At 49.1% G+C, this 18,485-nt stretch overlaps 1 protein-coding gene across 13 annotated transcripts in view; it reads left to right on the top strand.

Annotated features, from left to right (window-relative positions):
* Positions 1-18,485, top strand: part of SAMD11 (sterile alpha motif domain containing 11) — a 180,794-nt gene that overhangs the window by 103,122 nt on the left and 59,187 nt on the right. For all 13 annotated transcript variants that reach the window (XM_037880960.2, XM_037880963.2, XM_043531523.1 and 10 more), the window contains one exon: positions 5,794-5,918. In XM_037880960.2, coding sequence (XP_037736888.1) covers positions 5,794-5,918 — 125 coding nt within the window. The remainder of the gene's footprint in view (positions 1-5,793; positions 5,919-18,485) is intronic.

Consider the following 18,485-nt stretch of genomic DNA (forward strand, 5'->3'; position numbering starts at 1 on the left):
ACTGCAAGGGCACATTGCATGTGCAAGAGAGAAGCACCCTTTGCAGTCCTGCCCCATCGTGCATGTCTCTGCCCCTTGGAATCTTACCGGTGTTACCTCGGGCCCGGAACTGCTAATTACCAAAAACCACACAAATTAAATATTGTCATGGCAACCTGCAGCCTTTCAGCAGATTGTATGTCTCCTCCCTGACCTTTCAGGAGAGCTGTATCTTGCTGTAGCCCCCTTCTCTAATCCGGTTTTTAAAATATAATATTATGCTACTGGAAGGGATCAGACCTTTAATCTGATTGTGCGTGTGCGCATGTGGTGGGGGAATGGCCTGAATTAATAGGCATCTAGAAACGGTTCAGAGACAAGACAGAGGCGAGGCAGGATGTGATCCTGCTGGGGCTGGAAGTGAGCACCTGAGTGGAATTATTAGCTTCACGGCACAGATGGGGAAAATCCTCTCTGAGGGAGAAAGCTTCCCCTACTCCCATCTCCTTAGCCAGGGCTGCTTCCTCTTGGGGTCACTGAATCGCACTTAAGAAATACAGAGTTTGGAGTCTGGGGTTTGAACTGGCTTGTAGGAGACACCCCACTGCACCCCTGGTTCATGGGAACTTGCCGATTACAGGCGCTGGCAGAGTTCTCGTTCATTTACAGAACGACCGTTGGTTGGTTGTCCCCTGCCCACCTCATCTTCATTTATTAATATAAAAGCCTATGTATGTGTTATGGTTGCTCCTGCTGAGATCAGGGCCCCATTGTGCTTGCCATGGAGATTCCAGTCTAAACCGACAAAGAGCAGGAGGGGCACAGAGAGGGGCACAAGGTCACATAACAGGTCGGCTATGGAACTTGGAATAAAACCCAGGTTTCCTGGCTCTCAGCTAGTGCTTTACCCACTAGATCACACTGCCTGTCTCATTGTGGCCTAAATCCCAACGGGCTCTCCCAGATGTTAGTCCATCCTTGAAGCAAAAGCCCCATTGGCTTCAGTGGGAATTTTCCCTAGTAAGGACCAAGTTAAAAAGTGTGTGTGGATTTCATGATTCGGCCCTTTTGGAACCATTCCCAGAGGCAGTTGAAGAGCAGATTGGTTTGCATGTGTGTGCCAGGGCAGTGGCTGGCCTTTAAACCCAGGCTTTGGGAGAAGCCCACATTATCTGAGCCCTGGTTAATTTCAGCAGGCACCAGGCTGTTAAAACCAGTTCAGAAACCCATCTTCTAGATGAGGTTGCTGCAGGTTTGACTTGCCTGGTTCTTGCTTTCCAGGAAAGGCGTCTCTTAACCCAACATTGGCTGACCCTGCTGGAGCCCTGAGCCCATGAATTTGTTAATTCCTTATACTGCGGTCGCACCCCCAGTGTGCTGGGCGCCAGGCTGACACCGGCCAAGAGACAGCTCTTGCCGCAAAGTGCTCAGAGTCTGTTGTGGCCGCGCCTCTTGTGCAGCGTTAGCAAGCCAAGCACGTGCACAGAACTGTCAGTGACCTGGCAGGAGGGCAGAGGTTCTGTCTCCGTACCAGTCTTGCTGGTTAGACTTGCTTTCCACTGGCCCACGCTGCATGGGACTTGCATGCATGGGACATGCATTTGGGGCCCCAATCTAACGCCCTGTGTGCTTGGTGGAAAGATTTCAGTAGGAACTGGACCAGGCCCCTGAATGTCTTGAAGGAGAGGTTGGGACTGTTGGCAGGTATATTAGGAGTGGGGAGAGGTGGAGATGCTTTGAATTTAGACACAAAGTCCCACTGGGGGAAACGGTCATTGTCAAATCTTCTCCAAAAGCATCCGGTTCCTCTGGAAGGGTCTGATGAAACACACCTGGGGTTTTTATCATGGGCACGAAGAAACAGGGCCCCAAGAGGCTGTTTGCTTTGCTTGTGTTCTAAGGCTGGTTCTGCTCACTTTTCACTGGCTTGGCTGTATGAAAGGTCGGAGGTTATGAGGGCAGACCAGAAGTAGGGGACTTGTATAACGAATCCATGTGTTGTAGACTAGCTATGTCACACACACAGAGGGAGCTGGGGCCATAACCCATAGACGTTAGTTGCCTCCAAAGCTGGGACTCTATCATCTGAGCTAAAGGAAATGTCCCTTAGGAGGCAGCAATGGTAGGTCCCTTATCCTCTCTGTGGATCAGCTAGTAGAGGACAGTAAGCTCTAATGCAGACGTGAGCGCAGCCGGTACATTACAGTAGATATAAGTCAAGAGGGAGCACGGTGTGTATAAAAGTGTGAGGTATATTTTTGTGGATAAAGTGGTGAACAGGGTGATTGAGCTTCCAGTCAAGTGGTGGAGGCAAATAGCATGAACATTTGTAAATGCCACATTGAATGATCATATAGAATCTAATATATTAAGGGTGCAGCCCTGCTCCTCTTAAAGTCAAGGGATAAAATCTCATTGACTTTAGCGGGAGTAGGAATGGAAGAAATATTAGTCATTTTTGAACTTCAGAGAAGCTGTCTACATTTTGGGAGTTCAGAAGGGTATTTTCTGAACTCAGTGTTTTCTCCCGCAGATTAGCTCTGGGTTTTCTGGCTGCCTCTGTCACACGTTGGGCAGAGATGGCAGAGCTTCTCCTAACCATTGCATGCACAAAGATCCTGTTGCCTTCTCTTTGTCTTGCGTGACCTAGAAAAGCCTGGTAGGAGCTGGGCAGAACCTCCCCCCCCACCATATCCTTTAATAAACGTCCCATTCATGAATAAGAGTGGAAGATGCCTCCTTAGACACAATGGAGTTGTGCCCCATGGGGGACTTGGCTTGCAGCATTTAAAGCCTTCCTAAAACAGCTCCCAAGTCTTTACCAAAAAGAAATGTAACTCAAATGTCCATGGAAACATGGGAAAGCACCAATTATTGTTTATATAACTGTAGACCTAGGATCCCTGTGCTAAATGCTGTACAAACACCCTCTCCCAAAGAGCTTACAGTCTAAGACAAGAGAGAATGCCTGGGAATAATTCACCCCATTAAAAGGTGCCCCAGCCCCCTTCTCTGGTACATCAACTTCCCACATTTTTTTGGCCTTATTTTCCCCATAGGGATCAATTCATCTTCAGCTGTGGAATTTCAGCCATGCTATATGTTCTACTAGGATCCCATCAGATTTCTCAGGCTGAGTTGGGTCTGTTCAGTACTATACTTGCATTGGTAACGCTCTCAGGAGCACATACCTACCTGTTCTTTGAAGTGCTGCTGGTGATTTCGTTGGTACTTTGATGCCCTACCATAGTGCCTTTCTTTTTTCCTGGATGCTGAGATTTTTTGAATCTGTGGTCCTGAGTATTTGAGGTCATCAAATATCCCCTCGTGTATTTTGAAAGATAGTGCTAGTTCTGGGTTAGTATTTCATTCCTCCTAGATTTCCCCTTGTAATTTACACTGAGTATAATTTTTCTGCTTTGCTTTCTTCTTTTAGAGCAGTGGTTTACAACCTGTGGTCCACAGACCCCTGTGGGTCTGCAGACTGGCTTAAGGGGTCTGAAAAAGGTCGTTGTTACCATAGACCAGTGGTTTTCAACCAGTAGTCCGCAGATCCCTGGGGGTCTGCAGGCTATATCTGAGATTTCCAAAGGGGTCCGCTCCTCCATTCAGAAATTTTTAGGAGTCTGCAAATGAAAAAAGGTTGAAAACCACTGCTTGAGAGTCATGCAGTGTTGCTGTCCACTGTTAAAACAGTTGACATGCTCTATCCCAGCGGCAGCTGTATTTCAGTGGTGGATAAAGTGATCCCTAGGTATAGTTTTGTAGATATGGCCACGTCATTGCAGTGCTCTGGACTCCTTCAGGATGCAAGGTGCTATTATCCCATTTCTCTCTTCCAACTCTCTGCCTTTCTCCCTCTGTGCTCCTCCCCAGCCCACCTCCTCCCCCTTCCCCATTGTGCTGAGGGCAGCATTTGTCTGCATTTGTCCTCTGTACCCGGCATCCAGTTATTGATCTACACGATTATAAAGAACCGATAATCACTTCAAATTAATCTCATAAATGACTTAAAACACCAAAATATTTGCATAATGCGTCTTAAAGGTGGCAGCTCACAGAGGATAAGACTCAAAACTGCTTGGGACAGGGGGAAAGGGGCTTCCCACTCACCTGAGGACTTGCTTAAGTAATTAGCCTTCTGCTTGCGTAAGGGGGAATCTGCACTGGTTTAGTGGAGGAAAATAAAGCAGTGGAAGCTAAAAGGCTTTGAGATTTTGGCCCCGAGATGGGAGGGGGGAGTAATGGGGCAGATGACCATGGCTGCTGAAACAAAGTCTGTTTTTGTCTGCTGCATCCTGTGAAAATCTGGAGCCAGACGCCTGCTGAAAGTACCTCTGTCTAAAGACTTTCTGTCATAAACTTATCTGATTAGCAGAGAGCTAGACGACAGATTAGCCCCCGCTTCTCCACTGGGGACGGGCTCTTTGGAGCATTTGAGCAGCTCTGTGGTTTTTCCTCGCTCTGATGGTCAGGGGGGTGGTGATGGGGGATATTTAAGGGGAGATGATTGCGAGGTAATTCTGCAGATAATGCACCCTCTGAGTTGCCCTGGTGGTCACAGGTTAGGACGGTCTCCTGCAAGCCAGCGAGTCGGTGGTCATGTGCTGTGTGTTGCAGACACACAGAGCGGGTGCGCTGGTCGTGTGAGTAACGGTTGTAAGGGGCCCTCTGACTTTCTTTTTTTTTTTTTTTCAAATGTCTTAACTTCTTCCCGTGAGATCTGGTTTATCGTCCTCTGGCTGGCGAGAGGAAGGAGAATAGCTCCAGTGTTTAGCATAGGACAAGGCACTCCGTGCTAGACATGTTGGTGGTTTAACATACAGCATTAAACAAAAATAGATGGAGAATTTCCAGTGTTAGCTTCTAGAAATACATATGTACATAGAACTCTCTCTCTCTCTCTCTCTCTCTCTCTCATATGTTGTATATTGTCTGTATTTATGTGTATCCATATCTGCTACCTCTCTGTAAAGAATGAAAAGAGAGGTTTTGTACTACAGTGATTTTGCCATCTTAACTCTAGTAGTTGCTACTGTGAACATCTTTGTGCTTGCTCTCTCTTTCTCTCTTGCTCATGCATTCCATGGGGGGGAGGGGGAAGAGAACATTTTAAAAATATTTGAGCTAAAGGGAGCCCACTTTGAAGCAGCTTTGATGCAAGGATAACAGGCAAAATAATATTTAATTGCTCACTCTGTGTTCTGATCCAAGAAGGAAGGAGTAGTTATTTTGGTATCAGCTAGAATGATGGGCTGAAAATAGGACTTATAAACAAGGTTGTATTCTTTCACTCTGGGCCACAACTGTCGCTGAATCTATGGTAATTCTCTGCATATAAAAATATTATGCAAGAAAATAAGAGTCTCTCTCACACACAGTGGAGGAACTGAAAAGCTAGCCAAGTAGCTGTCTGTTAACTATCATCCATCTGTCAATCATTTGAATTCCAGGTTTTTGTCAGTTCTTGAATAGTCATGCCTGTTTCTCCGCCACATTTCTAGGTACTTGGGCCTTGTGTTCTGGCAAAGGGGAGACGGGGGTGCTGGCCTCTGCAGAGCTCTTTGCCGGGAGCAAGCCTGCTGCTTGGAAAGTGCTTTACCCTACAGGGGCTTCCCCTCCCCGAAAATGGAGGAGGTTGCCTAGGAACTTCAAGTGGGGGAGGGAGGGAAAAATCTTCTTCATAATTCAGAAATCTCTGGGGCAAACAAAAAAGCCGTGCGTACGCACGCACACTCTCTCTCAGACACGAAAATCAATTATGGGATGGTAAATAGGATATCCTTAACTTGGCGTTTTTCTGCTCTGTTGCAGCCGTGATAACGACCTCTCCACCATCATCTCCAACCTGCATCAGAGCCGCCAACTCGTTATGCCAGAGACCCAGAGTCGCTGTGAATTCAAGAGAAACAGCATCGACGTCGGCTTAGGAGCAGCAGGTAAGCAGCCAGGGCGCCTGGTTCTTTTGTCCTCATTTGCTGGGAGGAGGAAAGTTCCAGCTGCGGCTTGGGTTCGGGTTTGCTGACTTCCCTCTTCTCTCCCCTCCCCTCCCTCACTTTGGCCAGCCGGCTTCATTAAATTTCAGAGCAAGTCATGCTAGTCTCTCAGTATTCGTGGACAAAAACGAACATGGAAGGATTTTTTTTTTTTAGGAAGGTTAAAGTCATGCGGTCGTGTGAGATTTCAGCTCCGCTTCATTCTCAGATCTAGTGGTCTGTGTTAAAATGCAGGAGAGGACAGCGCTCCAGCAAAGAAGTGAAATGTCCCCGGGGTTAGTGGCCAGTGATGCAGAAAGGCCTGGCGCGGAGAGCGCGGCTTGATTTGTAATTGCATTAATCAGAGGCTCCCCATGCTGCCTCCGTCTCTGCCAACTCTTTGCAAGGATAGTTGCGTGGCTTTGTACTGCTGCCTGGCCTTACGCAAGTTCACCTGGCTTCCCCTTGCTTGTCGTGCTGAACCAGAGATGCTCCAGTGGAGCCGTGCACTGCGCCCCTCGGGATGTCAGCATCGGGGGGAAGTGACAGGAAGGGATGCCACGGCGCTGAATGTGCCTCAGTCAACAAGTGGGGCACTGGACACTGGTGACACTGTCAGTTCCGCTTGTTTCTTGCACAGTCGGTGAATTTCTCCCGCAGGATGGTTAGCAGCTGGGAGAACCATTGGGGGTTTGGGTGGATCGTTAGCCCCTCGCCATTCGCATCTAGAACCAAGGCCGGTTTCGGATTTCACTTACACTGGTGTCGATCCTCAGTCACTTTACTCACCGGAGTTGCTCTAGGTTGACGCTGGTGTAGCAGAGATCAGAAATCTGGACATTAGACAGAAAAGGGGCCACTCGCTCCAGTGTAAATCAGGAGTGACTCCATTGAGTCCAGTGGTAAGTAGCGGAGAATCAGGCCCATACTGGTGTATTTTTGAAAGCTACCAAGTAGGGAGTCTTTTCGGGCTGGTTTAGAGGAGGTTATGGTCCCAACAAGCTAATGAAGCTTTATTTCTCAGGAACTCTTGCTCTCTGAGCAGTGCTTTTTAACTTGTTTTTTTTTTTTAAACCACACTTGGGAGCAGGGTGTTGATGTTAATGTCGTCTTTAACCCTATAATTTTTGGCTGTTTGTTTGGGCCCTGTCACTAAAAGGCAGATTATTGTCTTTCTGTTTTTATTCTGCTGGTCCCCAACCTGCCAAAGCCAGAATTTAGATGTGCCTGTGTATGTTATTAGGGTCTTTGCTTGAAAGCTGTGCATTTGTGTGTGCATGTAAATCATTGGCATTGATTATGCGGCTTAATCCAGAATCTGGTTTTCACTGCGGGATGCAATACAAAATGAAGGATGCGGCGGGTGGGGGAGGGGGTGCGTGCACAATAGCAAACGTGTGATACCAACAGGTGCAGCTGGTCTCCTTCTTCATTATGGCTTGCTCCAGCTGCCATTAAAATTAATGGAAGGATTCCCGGTGACACGGGTGGGAGCTGCCTCAGGCCTTTCAGTCCCAATTCAGCCAAGCACGTAAGCATGTGCTTGTAATGCTTGGCCGAATTGGGGCCTTGGTGTGCTAATGCCTGGGTGAGGTGCCAGTGCAGCAAAGAAAGAGAAACAAACTCACCCCGTGGAGAGAGCCCAATGCAAACTTTTCAAACGTCTCCTCCCCAGCCCAGACGCCTGCTGACTGCTACAGGCATGGCTGGGTGCTTTGTGAGCACAGGTTTGCAGAGTCAGGCCCCAGTGTGTTCAGAAATGGGGAAACCAACGTTTTTAATGAGAGAGGCAAATATCCTCCCTGTAGGTTTACCAGGAGGAATTTTAATGTGTGAAACTGGACATTGACAAGAAGAGAACTGGCATTGGCTCCCTTCAGCCCAGCGCCTGCCCAAGAAGGAGCTCTTTCTTCTCAGCCTGGTCAGACCCAATGAGAGGGGTTTAAACCCAAACCCTAGCGACAGCAAAACCCTAGGGATGCCCTGTCCCCAGGATGTTGGGGGGAATTTCAGACCCTGATTTGAATTTAACAGGTTGGCCCATCTCTAGATAATGGGTTGAAACAGGGTCCTGAGCTTTGGGGAACTTTGGGTGTAGGGTCCATGCTTTGCAGACTGGGAGTCTATGCAATTCTACCCAGCTGGTGGGCACAAGCATTTAAAATGTGTGACATCCCTCCTGTCTCCCCAGCAGCAACCCGGCACTGCTCCTCTAGGAGGGCAGCTCGTAGGCTTCACCTTTTTGGCTGGAATCCCTCCTTCCTTTGCAAATTGCACTGACGGACCTATCTCTGAGCTGTATTCTCCTGCACTGCTGCAGCCAAGAACCAAGGGGCTGGCTTGAAACGTACCTATGTGACCATTTCTTAAGGTGATGGAGACAGTGCTGTCTAGTGGTCAGAGCCTGGGATTTTGGACTTCCTGGGTTCTTTTTCCTCGTTCTGTCACTGACTTTGTGTGTGTGACCTTGACCAAGTGACTTGGTGCCTCAGCTGACCTCATTTGTGAAAACAGGCTTAATACTGTTTACTTTGTGGAGAGGTTGCCAGACCTAATTGAGGCTGATGAAATGCTCTGAGATCTGCAGCAGTGGAGAGGAGCAAAGTGTGCTCTGTTCTCAGCAACATGGAATGATGACAAGGGAAACAAACAAAAAAGAATCCCACCCCACCCCACCCCCGGAGGCATCCAGAATCCCAGAGGTGGGGAAAGGCCTGGGCCTCGATTGATTGGGTTGGTGTTAGTGCAGCGCAGTGTCCGAGTGGCACAGCCTGGCTCAGATTGTACAGAACATGTGAGCTGAGAGAGAGGTGCTGAAATAGGCCTGTGTTTTCTACAGGAGGGACAGTGAGAGGCTGCTGGGCAAGGGACAGAGCCTTTGAGGACAGGATGGATTCTAACAGGAGTTGACAAGTGTGGGAGGAGGTGCTGGGGGAAACTGGGAGTATGAGGGTGGGGGCAGGAGGGTCCGTGCGGCTCCACAGGGGCAGTTTAAACCTGATCTTCCTGCTGTTTGGAGGCAGGTTCCTTGTAGGAACGGTCTCTGCCCAACTGGGAGCAGAGCCTGACAGCTGTCTCTCATTAGTGTGTGTGCTACACCACCATCCTGCTAGCAGATTCCCTGATGTGGACCAGGCAGGGCCAAAGGGAATGGAAACTCAGAACTCTGGCCCCTGCCACTGTTGACTTTTTTTTTTTTTTTTTTACAAGGGGGAAATGCCACAACTGATTTACCACCTGAAGTGCTTTAAACTTAGTGCCGGGTTAGCCTGGAGGCTTAGCTGGTGCTAAATCTGCTTAATAATGAGGAGAGAAAATAATACTGAGCGCTCACTGTTGTTGTTGTTGTTTGTTGTTTGTATCACAGTAGCTACAGAGATCAGGGCCCCGTTGTGCTAGGCGCTGTACATGCACATCGTAAGAGAAGTCGCAACCCCAAAGAGCTTTCAGTGTGCATCAAAAAGACGGAGAAAGAGTGGGAGAAAGGAGGTATTGTTAACCTGCCTAGGGTAGATTCTGGCCACAGAAACTGCAATACCATATTTAGTGCCTTTTAAATGAGGGTCTCTAAAGCACCACACAAAGGTGGCATAGAGGGGCAAAGTCACTTGCCCAGGATTATAGGGCAAATCAGTGGTGGAGGTCTCCTGACTGCCAGTTCGCCCTGCTCTCACCGCTAGTCCTTGTAATTTCTCTCCTGCTGACATGCAGGGGTTGCAGACATGCAGTCTGACTGCAGGGATTTTACATCCGGGGTTGTGTTTTCCCTATGCAAGTGTTCCGTGTGTGTAGTGAAGACAGGAGGTTTGTACAGCACCTGCTCTATGGCTACGACTCCTAGGTACACGTAGTGCAAATAATAAATAATATTACTGATAATGGGAGGTTTGGTTGCGAATCGCTCCTAGCTTAACTCTGTCTGATTCTTTCCCCTTTTCTTGAACCTTGAAAACCTAAAACAAGGCAGAACAAAGCCCACCTGCAAAAAACAATACTCTGGTCCAGCCGTCGTTTCTCAGCAAGATATAAAGGGCCCCGAAAAGGCAGATCTAACCAAGGCTTTTGCAAAGACAGCGGAAGAGGAGGCCGAAAGGCGTGTGCTGATAAAATCTAATTGCCCTATCGATCGGTTTCGGAGCCACCATTGGCAGTGGTAATGATTGAGATATTCTTGTGTGTTTGATGCATGTTAGCTGCATCTCGCTGCTCTGGCCCCACTGGGGACCTTCAGATATTACGGAGATCTCTTAATCGTGGAGCAACCCTGTGTGTGCTGGGTCCGCTGTCTAACACCAAAGATTTATGATGATTATTATCAGTGCTACGCTTGGATTTCTGCAGGAGCCAGCCTGGTGCCCTGGTCCAGGGAGGAGCTGCCACATTCACACTTCCTGGTCATTCACTGGTTCATGGAATGCATTCCAGCTCCAGCTCAAGGTTTCCTCCGCCTCCCTCCCCTTTCTTGCTAGTCTTCGTTTTTTCCTCCTTTCCTGGCCAGGTTTAACATGGAGAGAAGTGACCCAGAATGAAGTGTTGGGTAAAATCCCCAAGCCCCACAATGGGTATATCCTTCCTGCAATGTGTTTATGTTCTGTTAGCTGTACAGGGAGTTATGCTCACGCATCGAATTGGGGTTAGATGGCTAAAGCCTCCATTAGCCCCCAGCCTGCCCCCCAGCCCCCGCAGTAGGAAGAACAGACATTTCAGCACCTGTGTCTGTTCCCCTGGTCAGCAGCTGGAACACAGGGCTTCCCATTCAGAGGCCCTTTGAAGAAAGAGGCTGAGGCCAGCAATCCAGATGTGCGGTTAGTGAATGCTCCGAGGAGGAGGGAAGTAGCTGTTGTGAAGCCCAAATTTAAACTCCAGGCCCTAGACTGTGCTCTGTGTTGTGATGAGGTAAATCTAGAGTAACTCGCAGGCTGGCAGAGTAACTGAGACCAGAAGCTTGACCCCAGGTTCTTCAGAAATGGTTCCCAAGTTCCCTATCACAGAGTCAGTGGCCCCAGTTCCGCTCTTGGTAACCGTTGTGCATATGGAGCAGCTTTACTGAGCTCAGTGGAGTCACTCTGGATTTACAGTAGGGTAGAGAGCAGTCATGGCCCGGGGCCTTTTATTTAAGGAAAATAATAATAATCCAGGGCCAGCTCCCCTCATTCTCCTCTGAATTGCACAGCCCCTGACTCAGCAAGCAGTCCCCTTGGAACTAGTCGGCTGGGCAGCGTGAGGCTGGCAGAATCAGGCCCTATATGAGTTTGACTTTGAAATAGGCTCTCAAATGGTAAGAGTTGTCTTTCTGCCCACCCTGCGCAGCACCCAAGTTCATCGTGTTGGGTGCCGCACACACCTGCTCAGCACTGATATTGGTGATTTCTGAACTAGAGCAAAGGAATCGTTGATTCTGGCAGCGGTGAACGCGGCATAAGCAGGGACATTTAAATCTCCGCTGATTGATTGTGCTGCTCTTCACTGATCAAAACAATGTTCAGATGCCATGTGAAATCTAGGGTGGGTCCACGCTGCAGAGTTGCGGTGGCTTTTATCCAGGTTTTAGCCTTAGCCCTCTCTGCCATCTATACAGAAGAACTTCTGGCCCAGTGCTTTCAGCCTGGCTTAGCTTACCTGGCAGGCAGGGTAGGTTAGAACTGAGCTCCGCTTTAGTTTGGGTTGGAACCTGCCCACTTTGCAGTGAGGACTCAAGGTTAAATTACTCGACTGCTCAGAGTCCTCCAGTGCCTTCCCACAAGCCCCCTTCTCCCCTCACAAGGGACAGACAAGTTTTCCCGCAGTTGACTGGGAAAGAATCTTGAGCACCTCAGCACAAAGAACTATGGCTATCTCCCCAGACACAGGCGAGCAAGTGCAGGAACAGTAAGGATATAGTGATGCGGATAAGGCTTTGTACTGGGGATGCTCCCACCTAGGCTTGGCTAACCCGGGTGCCAATCACCTGGGTTAACTGTACAGTGTAGGGTAAGCACTGTTGTGAAGATACCAGCAGTTGATGCCTGGCTGTACCAGTCCCGTGTACGTAGCAGGGGTCAGTGTATTCCTTCCTCCCCCACAATTTCCCTCTTTCCAAAGCCCACTGCCTCCCGTCCTTGAATTTTGCTGTGTTCCCTGAAAACCCTCCAGTCCCCTCTTCACGCCGGCATTCGGGGGGGTTGCAGCCGGGCTGTAACCTGGCGAATGGAAAAATATTGGGGCCTGTGCACCTTGGAAATGCACGGAGGCCGCCTGCGCTGCGGAGGTTCGGAAAGAGGCTTAGCAACATATGAAAAGGTAGCGCGAGAAAGGAGGGGGGCGGAGGGCAGCCAGGGAGCCCAATGAGCAGATAGAAGTCGTTCCCAACTGGATCAGATAAAGATGAGGCAGCCGGCGAGGTGCGGCACTGGCACGAGAGAGGGCTTTGCCGTGAGAGAGGATGATGGCACAAAGCACTTTTAATCTTAATTGAGAGAGAGGGAGACGCAGAAGGATGAGCAGAGCCTGACAAAGGCACGGCAGCAAAGCTGACGGTTTGCACATCAAACACAGACTTAGAGCCCCTTTAAGCAGCTCGCTGTGTGTCTGTAAACAAGTCCAATCCCCTCTATCCAGTTTGGCTCATGCAACCTGCCAGGGCATGCGGGAGGCGGGGCGGGGGTGACGGCTTTGCAGATCCAGTGGCTGACAGACAGGTGGTGGAGCTTCTCCCTTCCAGGCTGGCTTCAGGATTTGGGGGGGCCACCCATCCTCTTGGGGAGCGAAAGGTGCCATCTCCAACCTGGCAATCTCTCCTCTCCCCGACAGGGCCCCTTGTTTTCTTCCTCCTGTCCCGTCCCCCTGTTCCCTAGTCGCTCCCCGACATGGTGCCTTATTCTGGGGCTGTGATTCAGGCGAGTAGTCCCATTGGCGGCTGCAGCAGGAATACTTGCATGAGATGGGTTTGCAGGGTCAGGCCAATGGGTGCTGAAGGAGGGTTGGGGCTGTCCTCCCTCTACCTTCTTTGTCCCCACCTGACGGGAGGAAGCTGGCTTGATGGCTGGCTATTGCCTCCCAAGCAGCCCCATGCAGAGTACCATGCCATGGTCCTTTTAAGACACAGCGTGGTTAGCAGGACCCCAGTCAGGTCATCCAGGCAGCAGGAGACCCACACAGCCCCATGTTATAGTTGGGATCATCCTATGGATTGGAGGCCCCTCTCCTCAATGATTCCAGGGCCCTTCTGGGTTGCAGATTTTGTGGGTCTTGAAAGCCAGCTGTCTCCCTACCATGAAGGCCCACAGAGAGCGCCGGCTCTCTTTGTAGATGGCTGGTCTGTGTGGGCAGAGACTCACATTGGAGGTCCTGGCCTAACAGGAACAGTACTGTATCCTCATCCCAGTGTCCCAGGCCATTTACCCACACGGTGAATCCTGTATAACTCAGTTGAAACCAGATGCAGAATGTCTAGACAAGTGGGGCAAAAGGCAGTCTCCCAAATTTCTATAGGGCTTATTCTCTCTTGGTCTCTGGCCACAGTCTGTGAATGTTATGTTTTTCCTCCAGTTTGTAAGGTACATTTTATAACCTTTGCACAATTAATGTTTTATTTTATTTTTTGTGGTGATTTCTCCTTGAAAGATTTCACAGAAGAAGAATACTTAGCACTTATGCGGTACCGTTGGTCCATAGATGACGATGACAATACCTAGCTCTTAGATAGCACTTTATGAAGGGGGTATTGTTATTACCCATTTTACTGATGGGAAACCTGGGGCACAGAGAGGGGAAGTGTCTTATTCAAGTTCAGACAGGGGTTGGGTTGCAAAGCCAGGAAACAGTTCTCCAAGTCTGGTGCTCTGGGCTATGCTATGAAATATAGCTTAATCAGAAGTGAACATTGAATAGACTTGTGTTAAAAATTGTTGGAGTTTTCCAGGAAGGGGTGTATATGTGTGTGTTAGATCCCTTATATTGATTTTCATCCAAGAATGTATGTGTGAGAGTAGTTAGTTAAATCCCTTATATTGCTCTCCACGGGCCTGATCCAGAACTCTCAGCGGCATGATCCCCTTTGACTTCAGTGGGCTTTGCATCTACCCAGGCAAGAGTTAACTTGGGCCATGGATGTTGTAGCTAATGATTAGAGACAGATCTGCAATGAATGGGCTGTTTTCTGAGCTTGGGATAACGAGCCAGGACACAGGCATGTTTTCACTTTCAAAAAAAAAAAAAAGAAAGAAAAGAAAAAAAAAAAGCCTTTATTGAATTGCTGCCTTAAATTGAGCAGAAAATCAGCTCCAAATGGGCAGATGAGGGTGGGAAGCCCAGCCCCCTTTGTGTACACGTGTTATCATGAAGGGCAGCTGTTTACCTACGCATGGGAGACTGACCTTAGTCAACACCTGGTCTCCAGCTTCTGATCTGGGGCTGGAATTGCAGATTCCTCCCCTCTTTATGCTCCTCTCATGTTCTGTTTCTGCTGAAGCATTTTGGGAGCTGGAGACGACCAGCCTCTGCTGGTGGTTGTGTCCTGTTTTGCATTTGAACCCAGGTCTTGGGAGGTGAAGAAGCAACATGCAAGCATGTGGTGGAAGTGCCGTTCGCTTCCCTGCACTGGAACTCGTGGCAGCGTGGGCCATGGCACAGGGCATTGGACTGGCAATCAGGAACCTTGGGTTTGAAACCTGGTTCTGCCACTCATTTGCTATTTGACCTTGGGCAAGTCACTTTACCTTTTTCTATCTCAGTATCTTCATCTGTTTAAAAAAAAGGGGGGGTGAGTCTTCCTATTGACTTCAGCAGGCCTTAGAGCAGGCCCACGTCCCTTGTATGCCGACACAAAGGGGTTTGTTTCATTTTCTGTGGCTGCCTGCAGGTTCCCAGCAAGTTTAGTGCTCCTTTCTAGGTGGCTCAGTGAATCCCTGCAGAGAGCAGAGGTCAGGGCCTGATTTTGGGGAGGTTGCTCTTCTGAGTCCCTTGTGGACATTGGTAACGTTTTCATGATAAACCCACCTTGCTCTTAGCATGGGGGGCTGCCCAGAAGAGGCTGTAGACTAGAGGATGCTGGCAGCCCAATCAGCACACCGCTGCGGCCCATGTGACATCCTCAGGGCTATATCGGTAGTATATATATTGTGTGGATGTGGCGCACACAACGCACAGGGAGCTACATATGTGGCCCACAATGGTAAATAGGTTGAGAAGCACTGCTCTGTAGCAACGGCTGAGTGAGGAGAAACAGGAAGGCTCAGGCAGCCCTGGCCTGTTCTATGCCTGGATTTAGCAGGATGGAGTGGATGTAGCTAGGGCAATGAATCCTACTTTTGTGGGAGGAGGCAGCCTTACAGGGAAGAAATCCACCTAATTCACTCCCAGCATGACTTGTATTTTGGGAAGTGAAATAATCCAGTGGTTCTCAACCAGGGGGGTACGCGTACCCCTGAGGATATGCAGAGATCTTCCAGGGGGTACATGAACTCATCTAGATATTTGCCTAGTTTTACAATAAGCTACATAAAAAGCACTAGGGAAGTCAGTACAAACTAAAATTTCATACAGACAATGACTTGTTTATACTGCTCTACATACGATATATACACTGAAATGTAAGCATAATATTTATATTCCCATTGATTTATTTTATAATTATAAGGTAAAAATGATAAACAATTTTTTGGTAAGAGTTTGCTGTGATGCTTTTGTATTTTTATGTCTGATTTTATAAGCAAGTAGTTTTTAAGTGAGGAGAAACTTGGGGGTATGCAAGACAAATCAGACTCCTGAAAGGGGTACCATAGTCTGGAAAGGTTGAGAGCCACTGAAATAAACAACACGGACTCTCATCCTCTTCTTAAAGATCCAGAAAGAGCGAGATTATCCCGCTTCCAAAACTAACCCTCCCATCACCCAAATACCAAAACAGAACTCTTTCCCCAGGTGTCTTACAGGCAGCTAGTAAAGAGCCAAAAACAAATCATTGGAGCTGTGACATCTCACTGATGTTATATATAGAAATCCAATATGGAGTGTAATGTGGCACCTGACTTGTCCACTCTCGCTTGCTGCCGGGGAGTGGGAAATGAATTGCTGCTCCCAGCCTCACCATGAGTCGATAGATTTCAGCTTGGAGATTTTATCCTCCCAAAAGTGTGTGCTCGTGTCATATGTATATTTGTGTGGGGGTGAGCGAATATGTGCGTGTGCGTGTGTGTGTGTGTGTGCATATATAGTATGTGTATGTTTGTGTGTAACTACATACGTATATAAATGTGCATGCCCAGGCATATGTATGTTATCAGAAGTGGCTGCCGTGAAGTCAATCACACCATGCCTGGAAGTAATGGTATCTCTTGCACTAGTGCGTAGGTTTGCTTGTAGCTCTTTAATTAATTGTTTTTCACAGTATGTCAATGACGAGCTTACATTGTGATTAGCTGCCCTTGCAGAAGGCGTTGGGCTACCTGTCTCATCCTTGGTTTCTTTCCTGCAGTCACAGTATGGCTCAGCAGCTTGTGGAAGCTGGGGGGAAGTCCTCCTTTCTGGAGATAGGCCTGGCTGGGTGGTTGTTTTTTTTGAGAGGAGTGACATTAAAGAGCTGACCCTGGGGAGGCCAAGAAAGAGTTTTTTAAAAAACTGCCCCTGCCATTCAGGTCAGCTTGGCTGAAGAAGCCTGCTAGGGTGTGGACTTAACAACAGTTGTGAGATCCCCCAAACTGGCAAAAACCATTCCAGGCGATGCTGAGAACCAGCTGCCTTTCCAGGAACTAGAGGGTCCTCTCACTGATGCCCTCTTCAGGTCAGTTTGTGCATCAGCACTCAGCCCCACCATCTGGCCTGGGGCTGAGCTGGAATCAGCGGGAAGCGATGTGTGGTGGTTTCAGAGGAGCTTTTGTTGTAGCCGTTATTGTGGGCATTCCACATTTTCTGGGTGTCTCTTTGCCCGTACAGGTAGTCCCAGGCTGCAAGAGCTCCCTGGTTCACAGGTGAGACACCCCCAGCGGAACAGAGCAAAGACACCACCACCCCCAAAGTGTCCGACGCCTTTCAGTGATTACTCGGGTCATCAATAACATTCTGTGGCAGAAGCAAACTTCTAGCCTGCGGTACGGATCGAACCGGCGGGGAGGTGTCAGCTGTGAGCGTGTGGCTGTGGGGAGCTGGCTCCTCAATGAATCTCCCCCCCACCCGCCGATGCCCTCTCCCCAAACGCCGGAGCGTGGTATTGACCACTGCCAGGGGAACTTGTCTCTGCTGCGCTCTTTTGCAGCATTCAAACATAAATTTACTCCGGAGCAGCGTGATTGGGAATGGGGGGATGTGGGGGGGGGGGAGCTTTAAGTTAACCCTTTGCTGTCAGTAAAAAGAGGGGAGTCTGTCTAGGGTGAGCAGATGTCCCGATTTTATAGGGACAGTCCCGATATTTGGGGCATTGTGTTATGTAGGCGCCTATTACCACTCCCTGTCCCGATTTTTCACACGTGCTATCTGGTTACCCTAAATCAATCTGTCTGTTAAAAGTTGTCAGCTCCAGATTGTCCTTTGTTCCTTACTTCATTTCCCTCCATTTACGTGTCTCCTTTCCTCTCCCGTTCTCTTTCCTCCTCTCTCCTTCCATTCCCCCTTTCTCTCCCTTGCCTTTCTTTATTCCTCTCTCCCAAACACACTTTCCTTCCTCTCTTCCCTTATTTAAGCCTTATTCATCTTGTCCCTTCTTTCTTCCTCTCACACACACTTTTCTCCGTTTCTGTCCTCCTTTCTCCCCTTCTTTCTTCCTCCCTCTGCCCTCCCTCAGTCTCCCAGCGAGTGCCTCGGGAAGAAGACAATTTGAAGGCTTTCCGCTCTGCTCTCAGCCGAGGGGCTCTTTCTCTCAAGCCAATCAATGGCAGCCTTTCAGCCCCAGTGGGGCTTGGCAAACATGAGATCAATAAGTTATTAGCACCATTCTGTCAGCTGTAATGTGGAGATTGATCGGGGCCGGGTCTCTTGCATGCTGCCTGGCACTTCCCCAGCCTGATAAAGATGACAGATTAAGGGAATAAGAAAAAGGAATTAAGGAGTCTGGCTGTCAAAGCTGTCACGGGCTGGAAGAGCGCTGTTTTTTTCAGGGGCTGAATGAGTGCAATCGGACGTTTAAATGGTGCGAAGGGTAGGGCACCACCAGCAGCTCTGTCTGGAGTCACTGTCTTTAGCATTCGCCTTTGATAGTGGCGCAGCGAGGTCTGTGCAGAGAGGAACCTGCACAGACGCAGCAGCTGTGCAGGGCGTTTAAGGGAGTAGCAGCACGCTGGCATGGGCCACACACACGAGACGCTTCGTCTCTGTCAAGAGAGGCCACGAGCCAAGGCTGCGCTGTGCCCCCTTCACACTCGCTTGCTCTAGGAGGGCCTGGCTTCCAGGGCAAGATGGCTCCAAGCCATGCTTGTGATGCTGCCGACCAGCACGAGCGAGCGCTCCGATGCCATGGTGAGCTCACCCTGAACTCGGAGAAGGGGAAGCTTTGGGGGTGCATCTTGGAGCGAGGGAGCAATTCTGGCAGGTTTTTATCACAGGGTGGGGTGGGTCTGAGAA

This window comes from Chelonia mydas, chromosome 18 (assembly GCF_015237465.2).
Source record: "Chelonia mydas isolate rCheMyd1 chromosome 18, rCheMyd1.pri.v2, whole genome shotgun sequence".
Classification (NCBI taxonomy): domain Eukaryota; kingdom Metazoa; phylum Chordata; order Testudines; family Cheloniidae; genus Chelonia; species Chelonia mydas.